The 16,559-nt window shown below is 53.1% G+C and overlaps 1 protein-coding gene across 1 annotated transcript; it reads left to right on the forward strand.

Moving 5' to 3' along the window:
• Positions 1 to 2,406: 2,406 nt before the first annotated feature.
• On the forward strand, positions 2,407 to 15,420 carry COMP (cartilage oligomeric matrix protein). Its single transcript, XM_021008949.2, has 19 exons — positions 2,407 to 2,563; positions 3,515 to 3,600; positions 3,829 to 3,880; positions 4,653 to 4,825; positions 4,942 to 5,079; positions 6,101 to 6,175; positions 6,443 to 6,601; positions 7,005 to 7,109; positions 7,753 to 7,860; positions 7,991 to 8,150; positions 11,305 to 11,423; positions 11,861 to 11,913; positions 12,058 to 12,251; positions 12,505 to 12,683; positions 12,844 to 12,892; positions 12,993 to 13,189; positions 14,012 to 14,184; positions 14,682 to 14,821; positions 15,095 to 15,420. Exons 1-19 carry the CDS (start codon positions 2,485 to 2,487, stop codon positions 15,139 to 15,141), a joined length of 2,286 nt encoding a protein of 761 aa, XP_020864608.1. The 5' UTR covers positions 2,407 to 2,484; the 3' UTR covers positions 15,142 to 15,420.
• The last annotated feature ends 1,139 nt before the right edge of the window (positions 15,421 to 16,559 follow it).

A 16,559-nucleotide genomic window follows, 5' to 3' on the forward strand; every position in this document is an offset into this window, starting at 1 on the left:
ACTCTGCAGGAAGCCTTTTCCAATCTACCCAGAGGCTTCCCAATCTTTCCCAGTTCTGGTGCCTTTCTGGCTTTAATGATTTCCTATTCATCCTGTATATAGCTTGTTTGCACATATCTGTCTGCTTGTTGCCTCCTCCATCAGATCATGAGCTCCTTGAGGGCAGAAACTATCTTTTGTCTCTCTCCAGAACTTAGCACAGTTCCTGGCACATAGTAGGGGCTTTATAAATGTTTATTGACTGACATCTCCTCTCCACTCTTCCTGCTCAATCTTTTCTTTCTGAGACCAATTCCCATTCTCCTATATCTCTCCTTATACCCTTTCTCTTCCCTTTCTTCTTCCCTCATTTCCTCTCTCCCCACCTCATCTTCCTTCCAGTCCAATCCCCACTTTCCTATCTCCTCTCCTTCCTTATCCCCTATTTCTCCCCATCCTTTCTCCTCCTTTCTTCTTCCTTTCATCTCTCCTCTCCTCACTTCCTTCCTCTCCTCTTTCCCACCCAGGTCAATCCTACTCTCCCATATCTTTTCCCTCCCCATTCTCTTTTCCTCCCTCTCCTTCCCCAAGCTCTCTTCCTCCCTTTCCTTCTCCTTCATCTCTTTCATCCCAAAGCCTTTCTTTCTCCCTCCCCGTCCAATCTGCACTCTCCCATATCCTCTCACTTCTCACCCCTCTCCCCTCCTGAACCATGAAGGTGGCTGTATTCACGGGGCTCATACTCTTCATAGAGCCATATATCTAGAGCTGAAAGGGACCTTAGAGGCTATTGATTCCAACCCCCTCATTTTACAAATCCACAAAGGCTGATGTAGTGAAGTGACTTAGCCAGGACCAAACAAGTAGCATATGAACTCAGGTTCTCCTGACTCCAAGCTGGGTACTTGCACAAACTTAGCACTGTGTGAGAATGGGATGTACAGAACGTAAATACAAGACAGAATATAACACAGACAAATGACATTTATAAACAGGGAACGTTTCAAAGGTCAGGGAGGCAAGCTATAGCAGGAATGCAAAAGTCTTCCTGGAGGAAATGGCATTGATTCAAGTGTCAAAAAATGGGCCTGATTGTAACAGGCAAAGCCAAAGGTGAAGGAAGATAGTGTAGGCTGGTACAGAAAAGTGTGTTTTATGGAACATACGTTGGGTTTGGACAAATGGGATGGGGCATGAAGGGGAGCAGAGAAGTTGTAGTCTGACCCTGTAGTTAGGGTCAGACTGTGGAGGGTATTGAATGCCAGATGGAAGAACTTGGACTTTCTCCAGCATATATAGGGAACCATGGAAGTTGGATAGACACAGGTAATCATAGTTTCAGTCAATCAGTCAGTCAATTGGCATTTTTAAAGGATCTACTATACCCAGGCACTGTGCTAAACACCTGGGGATAGAATGAAAGGATTCTGGTAAGATGACTCTATAGTCTGTGTAGTTGGAGTTAGATTCAGGAGAGTATGAGGGGTGGAGAGGCCCCTGAGGAGGTTGGTGCAAGAGAAAGAGGGGTGGGGAGGCAGCTGTAAGAAATCCGATGAACAGGATTTGGGAACTGATTGGATGTGAGGAGTGTGTGTGTATAGGGGGGATTGGCGTTCAGCCTGGGAGACTGGGAGGATAGTGGTTCCAGTGACACAGAAAGGTTAGTGCTCAATCTACTCTTGTCCAGATGGAGGAAGGGGCAGTGCCAAAGGTCAACAGTGTACCCAGCCAACAGCGGGGATCCATTAAATCACAGCATTCTCAGTGTCTCGAGTGGGGTCCATCTATCTGGTCCAGTTGTCTATAGGGCTGGGGAAAGGTCAGCGCAAGCTTACGGCAGGGGCAAAGGGTGGGGGATGGCAGAATGTGAAAGAGGTGATGGAAGATGGGGGACGCCCACCTTCCCTGATCCCCAGAGAGGGAGACCCAGGGTCCCCGCGCGCCCCCTGCTGCCAGCTCAGCTCTGAACCACTCGACTTCCCCCACTTTGGTGGGCTGGCATCGGCTCAGTCGGTGGAGTGGTGGAAAGTCTCTGTCCCAAGGAGTAGGCGCAAAGGCGCCAGGTGCTCAGCGGTGGCTCCAGGAGGCACCTCTCTGCAGAATATATGGTAATGGGATGGGGTAGAGGGTCCCCCGAGCCAGCGAGGCCAGAAACTGAGCAGGCAGCGCGTCCCCCAAGGCGGTGCCAGGTGGGGCGGGGCGGGGCGCTCCTCCGATGACTGCATCGCCGCCTGTTTACCTCTGGCAAGTTTGCAGCGGCTCAGGGGCTGGGCAGGGTTGGACTGTCCCGCCGTGACGTCCGGAGCCCCGGACCCGGGGCCAAGGAGAAGAGGATCGGCTTCCATAAATAGCGCAGGGAGGGAGCGCACAGAAGAAGAGCCGCCGCCGTCTAAGTCTTACGGGATCCCAGGCCAGAGACGGAGCCAGACAGAGCTCAGCGCAGCCCCACTCGCTTTACACAGAGACCCCACTCCCCAGGACCTGGGCGCGGCCCCAGTCGCAGCCATGCCCTTATCTCCCTCCTGTGGGCTGCTTCTCGCCTTCGCTTGCCACCTCGTCACCGGTCAGAGACAGGCACCAGTGGGTAAGCGGCGTTTGGGGATCCCCGGGCGCCACTAGCCCTCACATCTGGAGCCGATTGCTCGGCTCTTGCGGTTCAGGTCCCATTCTGTATCCACAGACCTGAGCAAACTTGAAGGTCCCCTCCAGGCCTAAGATTTGGGTTGGGGATACCCCAAGGAGTTCGGAGGGAGCATTCCTAGACAATGCTAACTGGTACCTTCGCACCACACCCTAAACCTCTGCAGCCAGTATGGGGGTGTGGTTCTCAGTGCATGGTTCAACATTCACTGAGCCCTGGGAAGCTGTGAGGTTGTGGGGACAACCTCCGTGCCCAGGGCTAGCCCATCCCGTTCCCCTTAGAGCTCCAGCATCCTTGGTTTCTCTGAACTACTTTAGTTTGGAAGGGTCTCAGGGCCCTGGGAAGGGTGCTCTCCCTCACCCCAACCCTCACCCCAGAGACAGGCATAGCGACCTCGGTCAGAGAGTGCCAGGCTGAGGTTCCAAGCAGCCTGGCCAACCCTCTAAGCTAGAAAGCCAAGACTAAGGCACACTCCCCTAGGCCGAGGGCTAAGTGATAGAGATGTGGTTGGGGGGGGCACAGGCGCACAAGGAAAGGCCACACATTGAGGGGGAGCAGAGCTTCGGGCCTCTTCCGCCCACCTGACAGCGGATTGAGCTTCAGTCTCTTGCTTCCACCTGAGTCCCTAACCCTTTCCACTACCTCCTTCACCTCAGCCCTCGCTCCCCCTCCTCCCACGGCCCCTGGTGAAAGCATCTGAGCCCTCAGTCGGGTCCCCGGTCCCTCCCAAGGACCCAGGTGTCTCCCCAAGATGATGGAGTCCTCAGCACAGCTCCTGCCCGCCTCCCTAGAATCCTGGTATTAGAATCCCCCCTACAAAGGCAACGCCTTTCCTAGATACCCCAATACCCCCAGGCTTCTCCCAGCACTACAACAGCGCCTCTCTCTGCTCAGGGGGAGACGTGGCGCCTCAGATGCTCCGGGAAATGAAGGAGACCAATTTGGTGCTGCAGGAGGTGCGGGAGCTCCTGAAACAGCAGGTGAGGAGGCGGCCGGGGTGCCCGGGTCTCCCAGAGCCCCAGGGCTTTCTTTCCTCCCACGACCTGAATGGAAACAGTCGAGTGCTAGCTTTTCATGGCGGGAAGGGCGGGGGAGGCGCAGCTCCTTTTCCCTTCTCTGGGGTCCTTCTCATCAAGGTAGGCTGTGGTTACCCGAACCTCCCTCATTCCTCCCCGCACACAAATTCTCTTCCTCATCGCTTCTTCCAGATTAAAGAAATCACTTTCCTGAAGAACACAGTGATGGAATGCGATGCTTGTGGTGAGAGCCCAAGGGATGGGATGGGGGACAAAGCCCGAGCAAGAAAAGCAGACATAGAAAGACAGAGAAAGAAACAGGAGCGGCAGAAAGACAAAACGGACAAAAGAGACAGAGAAATGGAAAGCTGAGATAGGCAGAGGAAGGAGACATAGAAGGGGGGGAAATGAGACAGATACCTAGAAATAGAGACTGGGAGGGAGAGGAAGACAAAAAGAGCAATTAGACACCAGAAAGTTAGATCAGTGTAGGGAGAGAGAGAGCAGACAGACTGACGGTACAGAAAAAAAAAGGCGCATAAATAGTTATAAAAGCAGAGGCGCAGAAAAGAGACACAGAACACAGGCACAGAGAGAAACAGAGACACAGAGAAGGAGAGATACAGAAGAAAACATGTAGACGGGCACAGAGACATAGTCACAGACAGAAACAGGGAGAAAGACAGACAGATACACAGACAGTGACATAGACAGAGACACAGACACACACAGAGATAGACACAGACACGCAGAGAGAAAGACATAGACGGACACAGACATAGAAAGATATACGGACATAGAGATACATTCAGAGACATGGAGACAGAGACAGACGCAGGCACAGACAAACAGAATCACAGTTAGTAAAAGCACTGCAGACAGAGACTGTGTCACGGCCAGTGTGGCCCAGAGCACTGGATGGAGCGGGGTGGGGCGGGCGCGGGGGGAGGGGAATCGGGAGGCTTGCGGGGTGTTGCCCCTGATTGGGCTCTGCCCCGTTTGCCCGGTCCAACCAGGCATGCAGCCGGTGAGTAGCCCGTGGACTAGCGTGCGGCCGCTGAGCCGTTGTGAGCCCGACTCCTGCTTCCCTGGCGTCACCTGCACGGACACCCCGGGCGGCGGCTTCCGCTGTGGGCCCTGCCCTCCAGGCTACTCAGGCAACGGATCTCATTGTACCGACGTGAACGAGGTGGGTTGGATTTGGGCTGGGGGCAGGAGAGGCTCCGAAGAGGGTGATGCGTCTGGGGGACCTGGGCTAGTCCTAGGTGACTCCCGCGCTCCTTACCTGGCGCATCCCTCTCCCAGTGTAACGCGAACCCCTGCTACCCCCGGGTCCGCTGCATCAACACCAGCCCGGGATTCCGCTGTGAAGCCTGCCCCCCTGGATACAGCGGTCCCCCCCACGAGGGCGTGGGCCTGGCTTTCGCCAAGGCCAACAAGCAGGTGAGCATGCCTGATGTATGTCCCTAGGGGTGTGGGAGTCTGTGTCTGTCTCCTTGGGTCTGTATATCTCTCACCATACACTGATGCAGACCATGAGAGGGCAAAGCGGGGTCTGTGGGGGGGGGAGGTTAACCGGAGGGAGGGGTGGCTTCCAGTGCTTTAGCATTAGGGGAGGAGGAGGCAGAGTTTAAAACTGAATATAACATGAGAACTGAAAAGGCTCCGAGAACACAGTATGTCAAAGCTGCGAGGGCCCTTGGAACTCAGGATGTCAGAACTGGGAGGACCCTAAGAACACAGTATCAGAGCTGGAGGGATCATAGAACGTGAGAGCTGGGAAAACTTGTAGAAATTATAAAGTCTAAGCGCCTCATTTTTGCAGATCACGGCGCCAAGGCCCAGGGCTACGCAGCTAGCCAGTGGCATTGCCTATACTTGGATCCAGGTCTCTGGACTTCCAATCCAGGGTTCTACTGGGCCAGGCAGGCACTGAGGAATTAGATCCTTTACACCATATTCTGGCTGGGCCTTGAAGGTTGAACGGGTTAGGGTTTGACAGGCAAGGATGGCTGGGAGGGAGTAAGAACAGCCTCTGGGAATGGAGTTTAAAGAGGGAGAGAAGAGAGCTTGGGTAACCAGTTAAAAGGAATAGAAATTCCAGACAGTAGGGGATGATATACCTGAGCAAAGATGGGGATGGAGAGCTGGGAATGAATTGAAATGATAGAATAGAATGTAAATAGATAAGAAAAAGGCCCTAAATATCAGAGGTATCCAAAAGAAATGAGCTGCCTTGTAGGTAGTGAGTTCCCTGTCACTAGAGGTGTTCAAAAGGAGATTAGATGAACAACTGTCGGAAGTGTTGTAGAGAAGATTCCTATTCAGATACCGATTGCATTACACTGTCTCTAAAGTCCCTTCTAGCTCTGAGATTCTGTGGCCTGAAGATTGAATGGGGGCAGGGGAAAGGATTAGAATTGGGGTCTTCAGGTATAATCATGACTCATGCTTCCCACTCCAGGTTTGCACTGACATCAATGAGTGCGAGACTGGCCAGCACAACTGTGTCCCCAACTCTGTGTGCACCAACACTCGGGTGAGGGGGAAGGGAATGGGCCCGGGAGAGTAGGGAGGGACAAGGGGAAAGTGGGGATGAGGGGGTGAAGAAGTGGGGAGCAGTGTGGGAAGATGGGAAAATGGAGCCAGGCCGAAGGCATCTGGGGAAGGAAGAAGGGGTAGCAGGAGCAGGGAGTACCCCCAGGAGGAGATGGGCAGAGGAGGGAACCCCAAGGTCTGCAGGGGGGAAGGAAGAGTCCCAGGGCCAAGTCATTAATGCTTTCCCTTCCCCTGGGTCCTGAGGCAGGGATCCTTCCAGTGTGGGCCCTGCAAGCCAGGCTTTGTGGGGGATCAGGCCTCTGGCTGCCGGAGGCGAGTCCAACGGCTGTGTCCTAACGGGGAGCCCAGTCCCTGTCATGAAAATGCTGACTGTATCCTGGAGAGGGACGGCTCTACCTCATGTGTGGTGAGGCCTGGGCCTACGGGGTGGGGGAGTGTGTGTGGGTAGGGCACGCACATAAGTAAGGGGTGCTGGTGTCTGAGGAGAGGGGATGGGGTGAGAGGCAGAGAAGGGCCATAGGAAGACACCCGTGTTAAGGGATGCACATATGTGTGAGGTCCTTTCATTGTTGGCCCTGGAAGACAGGCTTTGTGGGTGCATTGTGAGGTTCAGGCTGGGAGCTCACGAAGGGACTGAGCTGGAGGAGGGTGGGGAAGGGGAGGGGAATGTCTGGGAGGGCAAGCTGGAAGGGGAAGAGTCACAGGGAGTGTGCCTCTGTGTGTGTGTGTGTGTGTGTGTGTAGGCTCCAGAAGCCTGGGCTGGGAAGGCGCAGGGTGGACGGACACCTGAGTCTGCTTTTCCTTTGCAGTGCGCAGTGGGCTGGGCTGGCAATGGGCTCGTATGTGGTAAGGACACCGACCTGGACGGCTTTCCAGACGAGAAGCTACGGTGCCCAGACAGGAAGTGCCGAAAGGTGGGCTGGGAGAAGGGGCCCCTCCCTCTACTGTCCTCTTGGCTGCCCCCTTCTCTCAGTCTACCAGAATCCAGACCCTGACGCGATATCATTCCTCCCTCTAAACCTTTCCCTCCTTTACCTGCCCTTAAGAGGATACCGCAGGTGGACGGGGCTGCAGAGGCCACCTAGCACAACTGCCACCCAAGCAGGGCTTCCCTCTGAAATATCCCTGGTCGGAAGTCATACAGTGTCTGTGGTTGGAGACTTGCAGTGATGGGGAGCTCACTACCTTTCTAGGCAGCTCATTCGACCACTGGACAGCTCGGATCATCAGGGAGTTTTTACATACTTAACCTATTCCATTGATCCACCACTCTATTTCTTAGCCAGTACCAAGCAGTTTTGATGATTGCTACTTTATAATACAATTTGGAAGTCTTTACACTAGGCTGAAATCTGTCTCTCTGCTACTTGTGGCCCACTGAAGTCCCTTGATCTTTGTCAAATAATCTGTGACCCAGACATGCCCCCCACACTCCTGGTACAGAAGACTTTTCTGACCTCAGGTCTCTTGATCTCCCCACCGCTTCCTCCCTTGCCCTTCTGCCCCAGCCCCCAGGCTTCTGTCTCCTCCCAGGCTTACACCCTCATCCTTCCCCAGGATAACTGCCTAAAGGTGCCCAACTCGGGCCAAGAGGATGTGGACAAAGACGGTATTGGGGATGCCTGTGACCCAGATGCCGACGGGGACGGAGTCCTAAATGAGCAGGTGAGATGCAGGATGGGGTGGAGGAGCAAGAAAAGCAACTTGGGGGATGGACCTGGGAAGGAGGGGAGAGAGGGGGAGGTCAGATTCGAAGCATCCCCACAATGCTCCTCCTCCTCCCCTCCCCTTCCAGGATAACTGCGTCCTGGTTCGGAATCCAGACCAGCGAAATACTGATGAAGACAAGTGGGGCGATGCCTGTGACAACTGTCGTGCGGACAAGAATGATGACCAGCGGGATACGGACCAGGATGGTCGCGGGGATGCCTGCGATGATGACATTGATGGGGACCGTGAGTTTGGCTTGGAGCAGAAGGGGTGGGGGTGGGGAGCTGACAAGGCCCATGCGACCCTTTCCGTCCCTCCCATGGCCTCGGACCTGGCCCACTGGATAGACCTCAAACTCATGCAACTGATAGGGTGCTGAAAACAGAGAACAGTCAGTCAACAAACAGTCGCCAAGCATTTATTGAGCACTTACCAGGCACTGTGCTAAATGCTGGGGTACAATGAAGAGCAAACACATGATCCCCGGCCTCAAAGACCTTTCAGGTCTTTTTATACATATAAATAACAAACAGGATATATATGAACTAAATCGGATATAATCAACAGAAGAAAGTCACTAGAAAGCTAGCATTAAGGAAGCCTTCGGAAGACTTCTGCAGAAGGTAGAATTTTATTTATTTATTTTTCTTAATAGTATTTTATTTTTTTCCAATTACATGTAAAGACAGTTTTCAACATTCATTTTGGTAAGATTTTGGGTTCCAAATTTTTCTCCCTCCCTCTCTTCCCTCTCCCCTCCCCAAAGACAGCAATCTGATATAGGTTATACATATGCAATCATGTTAAACAGTTAAATGAATTTCCACATTAGTCATGTTGTGAAAGAAGAATCAGAGCAAAAGGGAAAAACCTTGAGAAAGAAAAAAAAAAACAAAAAAAAATGAAAATGCTATGCTTCCCTCTGCATTCAGACTCCATAGTTCTTTCTCTGGATGTGGTTACCCTTTTCCATCATAAGTCTTTTGGAGATGTCTTAGATCCTTGCATTGCTGAGAAGAACTAGGTCTATCAAAGTCAGTCATCACACAATGTGGCTGTTACTGTGTGCAACATTCTCCTGGTGCTGCTCATTTCACTCAGCGTCAGTTCATGTAAGTCTAGATGGTTGAACTCAGAGGAAGCCGGGAGGCAGAGACGAGCAGGGAGAGCATTCCAGGTATGAGGACAGCCAGGGAAAATGCCTGGAGTCTGGAGATGGAGGGTGTTGTGAGAGGAACAGCCCAGAGGCCAGGGTCACTGGCTATGAGTAGGACGGAAAAAGGGCTGGAAAGGTAGGGAGGGCCCAGGTTACAAAGGACCTTAAAAGTCAAACAGAAGAGATTCTCTTTGATCCTGGAAGTAATAGGGAGCCACTGCAGTTTATTGCATAGGGGAGGTGACATGGTCAGAGCTGTACTTTAGAAAGATGACTTTGACAGCTGAGTGGTAGATGGACTGGAGTAGGCATTTCGACTTACGGCAGGCAGACCTAAGAGCAGGCTACTGCAATAGTCCAGGCATGGGGTGAACACAAGTTCCCAAGTACACGATGGAGGGATAGTGGCCATTAACAGTTTCTCTGAAAAAGATCTGAGGGTTTTAGTGGACTGCAAGCTCAGTATGAGTCCACAGTGTGATACGGTGGCCTAGAAAGTGAATATGACCTTGGGCTGCGGGAGCCTGGAGTTCCCACCGTCCTCTGTTAGGGTCTGGCCACATCTAGAGCGCTGAGCTCAATCTGGGATAACTTTGAGATGTTACGAAACTCAAAAAGGTGAAATCAATAGGCTTTGGTAACAGATTAAATATGGTTGGGAGGCCACGAGAGAGGGACGAAGTAGGATTTGAATATGAGGGACTAGGAAGATGGCAGGGCTCTTGACAGTAACAGGAAGTTTGAAAGGGCTGGGGGCAGGGGGCAGGGGGCAGGGGCAAAATGAGTTCAGTTTCAGATGTCTTCTGGCTGTCTGCTCAACATGTCTTATTGGAGATTGGAGATTGGAGCCTGGATGTTGGGAGAAAGATTAGTAGCATAAAGGTGAATCTTTTTCAGCTATGGGCTGGACCAGATGGTCTCTGAGGTTAGAGTAGAGCTGACAAATCTCAAATCCTGTGATTCCGTACAAAGAAGGCCGATGTCAGAGTCTTGGGGGATGCTCACATGGAAGGAGTGTAAGGACAGGTTTGACAGGTAAGAGAAGAGGATGCCTATTTAAGTAAGGGCATAGAGGACAGATTGATGAACTGGGAGGGAAAGAGAGAGACCTGAGTTTAAATCCCATCTCTGACACTTCCTAGCTGCCATTTAACCTCTCTCAGTCTCAGTTTAGCTATCTGTAAAATGAGCATAATAGCCTCTACCTCTCAGAGTTGTGAGGATCAAATGAAGTAACATATGTAAAACACTTGGCAAACCCTAAAGGGCTCTATTTAAAGGCCAGCTAGGTATTAGGAATGTCAGTGGGACGCCCAAGAGTTGGAGCTGAGTGTCCAACAAACCTTGTTGTTTTTTTTTTAAGGCAATTGGGGTTAAGTGACTTGCCCAGGGTCACACAGCTAGTAAGTCTCAAGTGTTTGGTCTGAGGCCAGATTTGAATTCAGGTCCTCCTGACTTCAGGGCTGGTGCTCTATCCTCTTCACCACCTCGCTGCCCCCCAACAAACTTTAGGATGCACAGGGAGACCCCTGGGTTTTGGTAACTTTAGGGAAGCAGTTTCAGGGGAGCATTGGGAATGGGACCCAGATTCCCAGACTGGAGGCTCCTTAAGGGCAAAGATCCACATTTTTGTCTTGTACCCACAGCACTTAGCACAGTGTCTCAAATACATTAAATATTTAATAAATTCTTGCTGAATATTCTGGTGGTAAGAAAGTGGAGGCAGCAGGTGTAGACAGACTCCAGAAGGAGAGAGAGAATGGAAATTCAAGAGGAAGCAAAGTATATGAAAAGCGATTTTTAAGGATCTGAAAAAACTAGACCTTTGTAATAAGAACAACAATAAGAACTAATATTCATATAATGCTTTAGGGTGCAAAGTGCTTTCCATGTTTTTTTCTTAGAACAACCATATGAGGTAGGTGCTATTATTCCTCCCATTTCAGATGAGAAAACTGAGACTTGTAAAAGAGAAATGACTTGCCCAGGGTCTCACAGCTAGCGTGAGAGTTTTGATTCCTATCATCTCCTGGTTTAGTCCAGGGCTCTTTCAGAGCTGTCTCTAAGAGCCCACATCTGTCTGGGATGGTCTGACCTGCCCAAGAGGCTGGTCCACCAGGCTCCCAGGGTCCTCCAGCTTAAGGTTACTTCTAGTGGCTACCTCCTTCACCTCCCCACATCCTCCCCAAACTAGCACCAGCACCGGCCCCTCCTGGGGGTAGCACCTCTCTTCTTCTCCTCAGGGATCCGGAATGCCGCTGACAACTGTCCGAGGACCCCCAACCCGGACCAACGGGACAGTGATAGAGATGGGGTAGGAGATGCCTGTGATAACTGTCCACAGAAAAGCAATGCTGACCAGGTAAGTCTCCTGACCAGGTGAGACTAGATGATCAGGCTAGAACCTTCCAAAGCCCCCAGGTCCTGACCAGGTCAAAGCCTCTCTATCCCTGAGCAGATTAGACTCCTGTCCCATTCCACAGCCAATTTAGAATTTTTAGCCCCTAGTGATACCCCACTCCCTGGTCCCTGCCCAGGTTAGACGACTTCCCCTCTTCCAATCTGGGAACTGGTCCAAAGCTCCTGCTGATGATCAGGTTAGACCCCTCCCCACTCCCTGATCAGAGTAGATTCCCCACTCCCCTTTTCTTCATGAGATGAGCCCCTCAGCCTGGCCCTCAGAGAATAGATGCAAAGTTCCCAGAGTGGCTAGCTGGTGGCCTCATAGGAAAGGCTTAGTTGGGAGGAGCTCAGTACATGACCGGCTCTTCAAACACTTCGTGGGTTTTGTTTTCTCAGAAAGATGTGGATCATGACCTAGTAGGGGATGCGTGTGACAGTGACCAGGACCAGTAAGGAGACGGGGGTCTATACACCTGGGTGGAGGGAGGCCCAGTTGGGCGAGGGCACTAGGGGTGGAGAATAACATGGTTAGGAAAGCGCACAGCAGAGAGGCGTGAGGGTGTGGGGAGACAGCCGGACCTGCCTTCCTACAGAGATGGCGACGGGCACCAGGACTCTCGGGACAACTGCCCCACGGTGCCCAATAGCTCACAGCAGGACACCGATAAGGATGGGCAAGGCGATGACTGCGATGATGATGATGACAATGATGGAATCCCAGACAGCCGTGCCCCGGGACCGGACAATTGTCGTCTTGTCCCCAACCCGAACCAGGAGGACGTTGACGGTAAGATGAGGGTGGGACAGGGGAGAGGTGTCTGTGGGAGGTTAGGGGCGGTCAGAGGCCATTCCAAGGAGAGAAAGGAGCTCCAGACAGAGGACTGAGGGGGTGTAGGATGGGAAGGAGATGAAGCCAGGCTTTGGGCTGGGAAGAGGGAGGAGAGTGTACGGTCATGAGTTACGAGAACCAAAGGGATGGATGTCTCCAGCCTGATCTCGGACCTGGAATCTCAGCCCTTGCCTCACCTTCCGGTCTGCAGGGGATGGCGTGGGTGACGTGTGTCAGGATGACTTTGATGCTGACAAGGTCGTGGACAAAATTGACGTGTGCCCGGAGAACGCAGAAGTCACCCTCACGGACTTCCGTGCCTTCCAGACTGTTGTTTTGGACCCCGAAGGAGACGCGCAGATAGACCCCAACTGGGTGGTTCTCAACCAGGTCTGCTTATTTGTCCAAGGGCGAGGCCTGAGGCCGACAGAGGAATGCGAAGGAACTGGCGATGCCTTAGGAGAAGGGGCTGGGAAGGGGTAGGGGCACGGCAGCTGTCGGTGGGGCAGAGCCCAACCTCAGTCTTTCCTACCCATCTCACCTTCCGCAGGGGATGGAGATCGTGCAGACGATGAACAGTGACCCAGGACTGGCTGTGGGTAAGCACAGGGCAAAGGCAGGGTGTTTGGGACTGAGGCTGGGGCTTCCCTGATGCTGAGCCCAGTCCCTTCTCTGAATACCGTCCTCTCTCCCTTCCAGGCTACACAGCCTTCAACGGCGTGGACTTCGAAGGCACATTCCATGTGAACACCCTCACAGATGACGATTATGCTGGCCTCATCTTTGGCTACCAGGACAGTTCCAGCTTCTACGTGGTCATGTGGAAGCAGATGGAACAGACATATTGGCAGGCGAATCCCTTCAGAGCTGTGGCTGAACCTGGGATCCAGCTCAAGGTGGGCTCCCCAAACTTCTCCAAGGGACCCTCAAACAACACCCCAGGGACTTATGAACCTCTCCCCCGGCACCCTACTTCCATTCTTCAGGAGCCCTCTTCCCCAGACCCCTCTAAACCTCTCCAGAGGCCTTCAAACTAACCCCCCAAGAGTCTCTAGGAAGCCCCTAGATTGTCTCTGCCCAGAGGACCTCCTAGATTCCAAATCTCCGTACTCCCAAGAGCCCCTAAAAAGACTCAACCCAAGGCCACCAAATCTACCCACTAGTGGTCCCCCACTGGCCGCTGAACTGGACCCCCAAAGTACCCCCTGAGGATTCCCCCCTCCAAATCTTCCCACCTGTGCTCACTCCCAAATTGTAATTCTACAGTCACCAACCTCTCTACCCTCTTCTGCCATACTGTAACCAAAAACCTGATCTCAACTCCAAACTTCACCCCCTTACCTCCTTCCCTCCCAAAGCAACCTCGGCTTCAGTACCCACATAACCTCCCTCTTTGGGATCACTGAAAAATCATCCCAATTACTACCCAGAGGTCTATAGGAGAGTGGGGGAACAAAATCTGACATTTTTGCCTCTTCCGAGTAACCCCTGCCCCCTTCCCCACGCCCCAACCCCAGCTTAGCCTAGTCTTAGGATCTCAGAGCAGAATAAGAAGGGTCATTTAATCGAACCCCATCATTTAGCCAATGAGGAAACTGAGGCCCAGAGACATTAAATGTCTTGCTCACAGCCACAAGTAGCTATGCTGGGATTTGAATTGGGTCTTCTGAGTCTCAACTCATGTACATTTCTGTGTTGGGTGGGGGTGTGGGGGTTAGGCAGTGAAGTCGTCCACGGGGCCTGGAGAGCAGCTGAGGAATGCCCTCTGGCACACGGGGGACACAACTGATCAGGTGAAGCTCCTCTGGAAAGACCCAAGGAACGTGGGCTGGAAGGACAAGACGTCCTATCGATGGTTCCTGCAGCACCGGCCACAAGTGGGCTACATCAGGTGAGCCTCAAACCCCAGGCATGACCCAACCTCCACCTTCAACCCTGATTAGTTTTAACCCCTCACTTCAACCCAATCATCAAGGCTAACCTAACCCTGACCTTAACCCTAGCCTCATCCTAGCCCAACCGAGGGCCAACCACTAATTTCTACCCTGACTCTAGCTGCAATCCCAGTCCAATCCGACCTTGATCTGGAACCAACCCTAATTGTAACCTCTAACCTTTGACTCCAAAAACAACCCTTCAACCTGAAACCCAAAGCCAATCCACAACTCCCTGACCCTGTTTCCAGTCTCATTTGAAACTCTAGTCCCTTCCCTGACCAGGGCTAGAGCTATTCACCCCTTTTGGACTTCTGGTTTCCCTGACATTCGCTCCCTCCCTACCCTGCCCAGCTCCCCCTCTCCCTCCCAGTATTGAGGGTGTGTGTTTGGGGGGGGGGAGGTGATGGCTTCTCAAGGACCCGCCTGAGCCCCATGCCCCCTCCCACCCTAGGGTCCGCTTTTACGAGGGGCCTGAGCTCGTGGCTGACAGTAATGTGGTACTGGACACGACCATGCGAGGAGGCCGCCTCGGCGTCTTCTGCTTTTCCCAGGAAAACATTATTTGGGCCAATCTCCGTTACCGATGTAATGGTATGAGGGGCATAGGGGAAGATGGACAGGGGACAAAGAACCATGGGTGGGGGAAGGAGACACAGGAACAGAGAAGAGTACCATAGTCTTGGGAAGGGGAACCACGGGAACCCCAGGAATCCAGAGGTATCTCCTGGCCCAAGAGGCCATAGCTCCTGGGGAAGCGTCAAAGCCTGGGTGCAAAACGAGGACTTGACTCTGCGGTGTCCGGGAGAGGGGAGGGACAGGTCCTGGCCCGAGTCTCACTGGCCCATGGGGCTCTTGATCTTGCAGACACCATTCCAGAAGACTATGAGGCCTATCGTCTGCAACATAACTAAAGGCAGAGGAAAGGGGTGGCCACCTGCTCCTGGCCAATGCCCCCCCAACCCCTGTACATACCACACCACTAACCCCCAGCCCGGAGGGCTGCAGGAGATGAACCCGCTGGGGCCCCTACAGCAGCGGGCCCTCAGGCCAAGGGCAACCAGGTGGCCCCATGCAACATCCTCAGTACCCTGCATCCCCTGGAACAAGGATGGGAGAGAGACTGTGGGGGCTACCATTTTCCCTCCCTGTGGATGGTGGGGGGGGAGGGGGAAGGGAGCAAGCAGGAAGGACAATAAACATCTCAGTTCATTCCCACTGCTTCTGTCATCAGTCCTCGGTGGGGACAGGCCCACCTGCCCAGTGGCTTCCCACAGATTTTCTGGTTTATGACCACAAAGGCCTTTGCGTGTCCATCTGAGCACTTAGGATACATTCACATGTCCGTGTGTGTTTATATGTCTGCATGGGGGTGCCCCTGTGTGTGCCTGAGAGGATGTCGATGGACTTTGGCACCACTCAGGAAGCCAGAAGAGAGAGGAAAAATCAACCAGCCAGAGACGAAAACATTTGAATTTTATTACATTTCCTTTACAAAGAATGCAAAGATACAAAGACAAAAGCGTCCACAGGAAAAAGAGAATGGGGCTGAAGTAGGGTGGGGCCAGGGAACCTGGGTACAGTCCACGTGGGCTGGGCCAGGCAGGGCCGGGCGCCTGCAGCCTGGCCTGGGTGCAGACACAGACGGGGGCCACCTCCAAACTCCCACTTCTACCTACCAAGAAAGCAGAGCCCAGAAACCTCTGGAACCCCGGGGGCTGGAGGGTGCAGACGATGGACAGAGGGGGTTTGCATATATCAGTGAGGCCAGACACAAGTCCTCAGGTGCACAGACAAGTTGCTGAACCCTCCAAGGGGCAGCTTGTCAACGTTTCTAAATCCCATTCATTCCTCCCCCAGACTCCTTTTCCTGTTTGCTGGCCAGAGGCAAGCAGGGGCTCAGGACTCCTGGGGATGGTCTAGGACTCTCATATAGAACAACCTGGGTTGTCGACCCCCCCACCCAGTGGGGGACTCAGCCTCATTCAGAGTTGGTCCTCCTGCTCTTGTCCCGAGGAGACGAGGGCAGAGCCCAGCACCAACACTGACCTATCCTAGCCACCCCCTAGTCAGCCAGGCCAGACGAAAATGAGGCCTCCCCCCAAGTCAGGATGGCCCTAGGATCAGGAAGAGGTGAGGTCAGCACCTGAAGGAGCCCTTCCCAGTAGGGTGAGGGGTTTGGAGGTGGTTGGGGTGGTTACACTGACCAGCCCCATTTCTCTGGATCTGGCCACAGGGGCTGAGGAGTAGTATTTAAGGCTTGACCAGCAGCTCCAGGGACCTGGGACTTCTAGTCCTGCCCCCTCTGCCCTTGGGAAGCCTCCAGGCTCCA

The sequence above is a fragment of the Phascolarctos cinereus genome, unplaced genomic scaffold (assembly GCF_003287225.1).
Source record: "Phascolarctos cinereus isolate Bilbo 61053 unplaced genomic scaffold, phaCin_HiC Scaffold_4;HRSCAF=312, whole genome shotgun sequence".
Classification (NCBI taxonomy): Eukaryota; Metazoa; Chordata; class Mammalia; order Diprotodontia; family Phascolarctidae; genus Phascolarctos; species Phascolarctos cinereus.

Coding starts and splice junctions, on each gene's coding strand:
- COMP (XM_021008949.2), top strand. CDS start 2,485: ATGCCCTTATCTCCCTCCTGTGGGCTGCTTCTCGCCTTCGCTTGCCAC. Junction 6,602..7,004: donor ACGGCTCTACCTCATGTGTG/GTGAGGCCTGGG, acceptor TTTCCTTTGCAG/TGCGCAGTGGGCTGGGCTGG. Junction 11,914..12,057: donor TGTGACAGTGACCAGGACCA/GTAAGGAGACGG, acceptor GCCTTCCTACAG/AGATGGCGACGGGCACCAGG.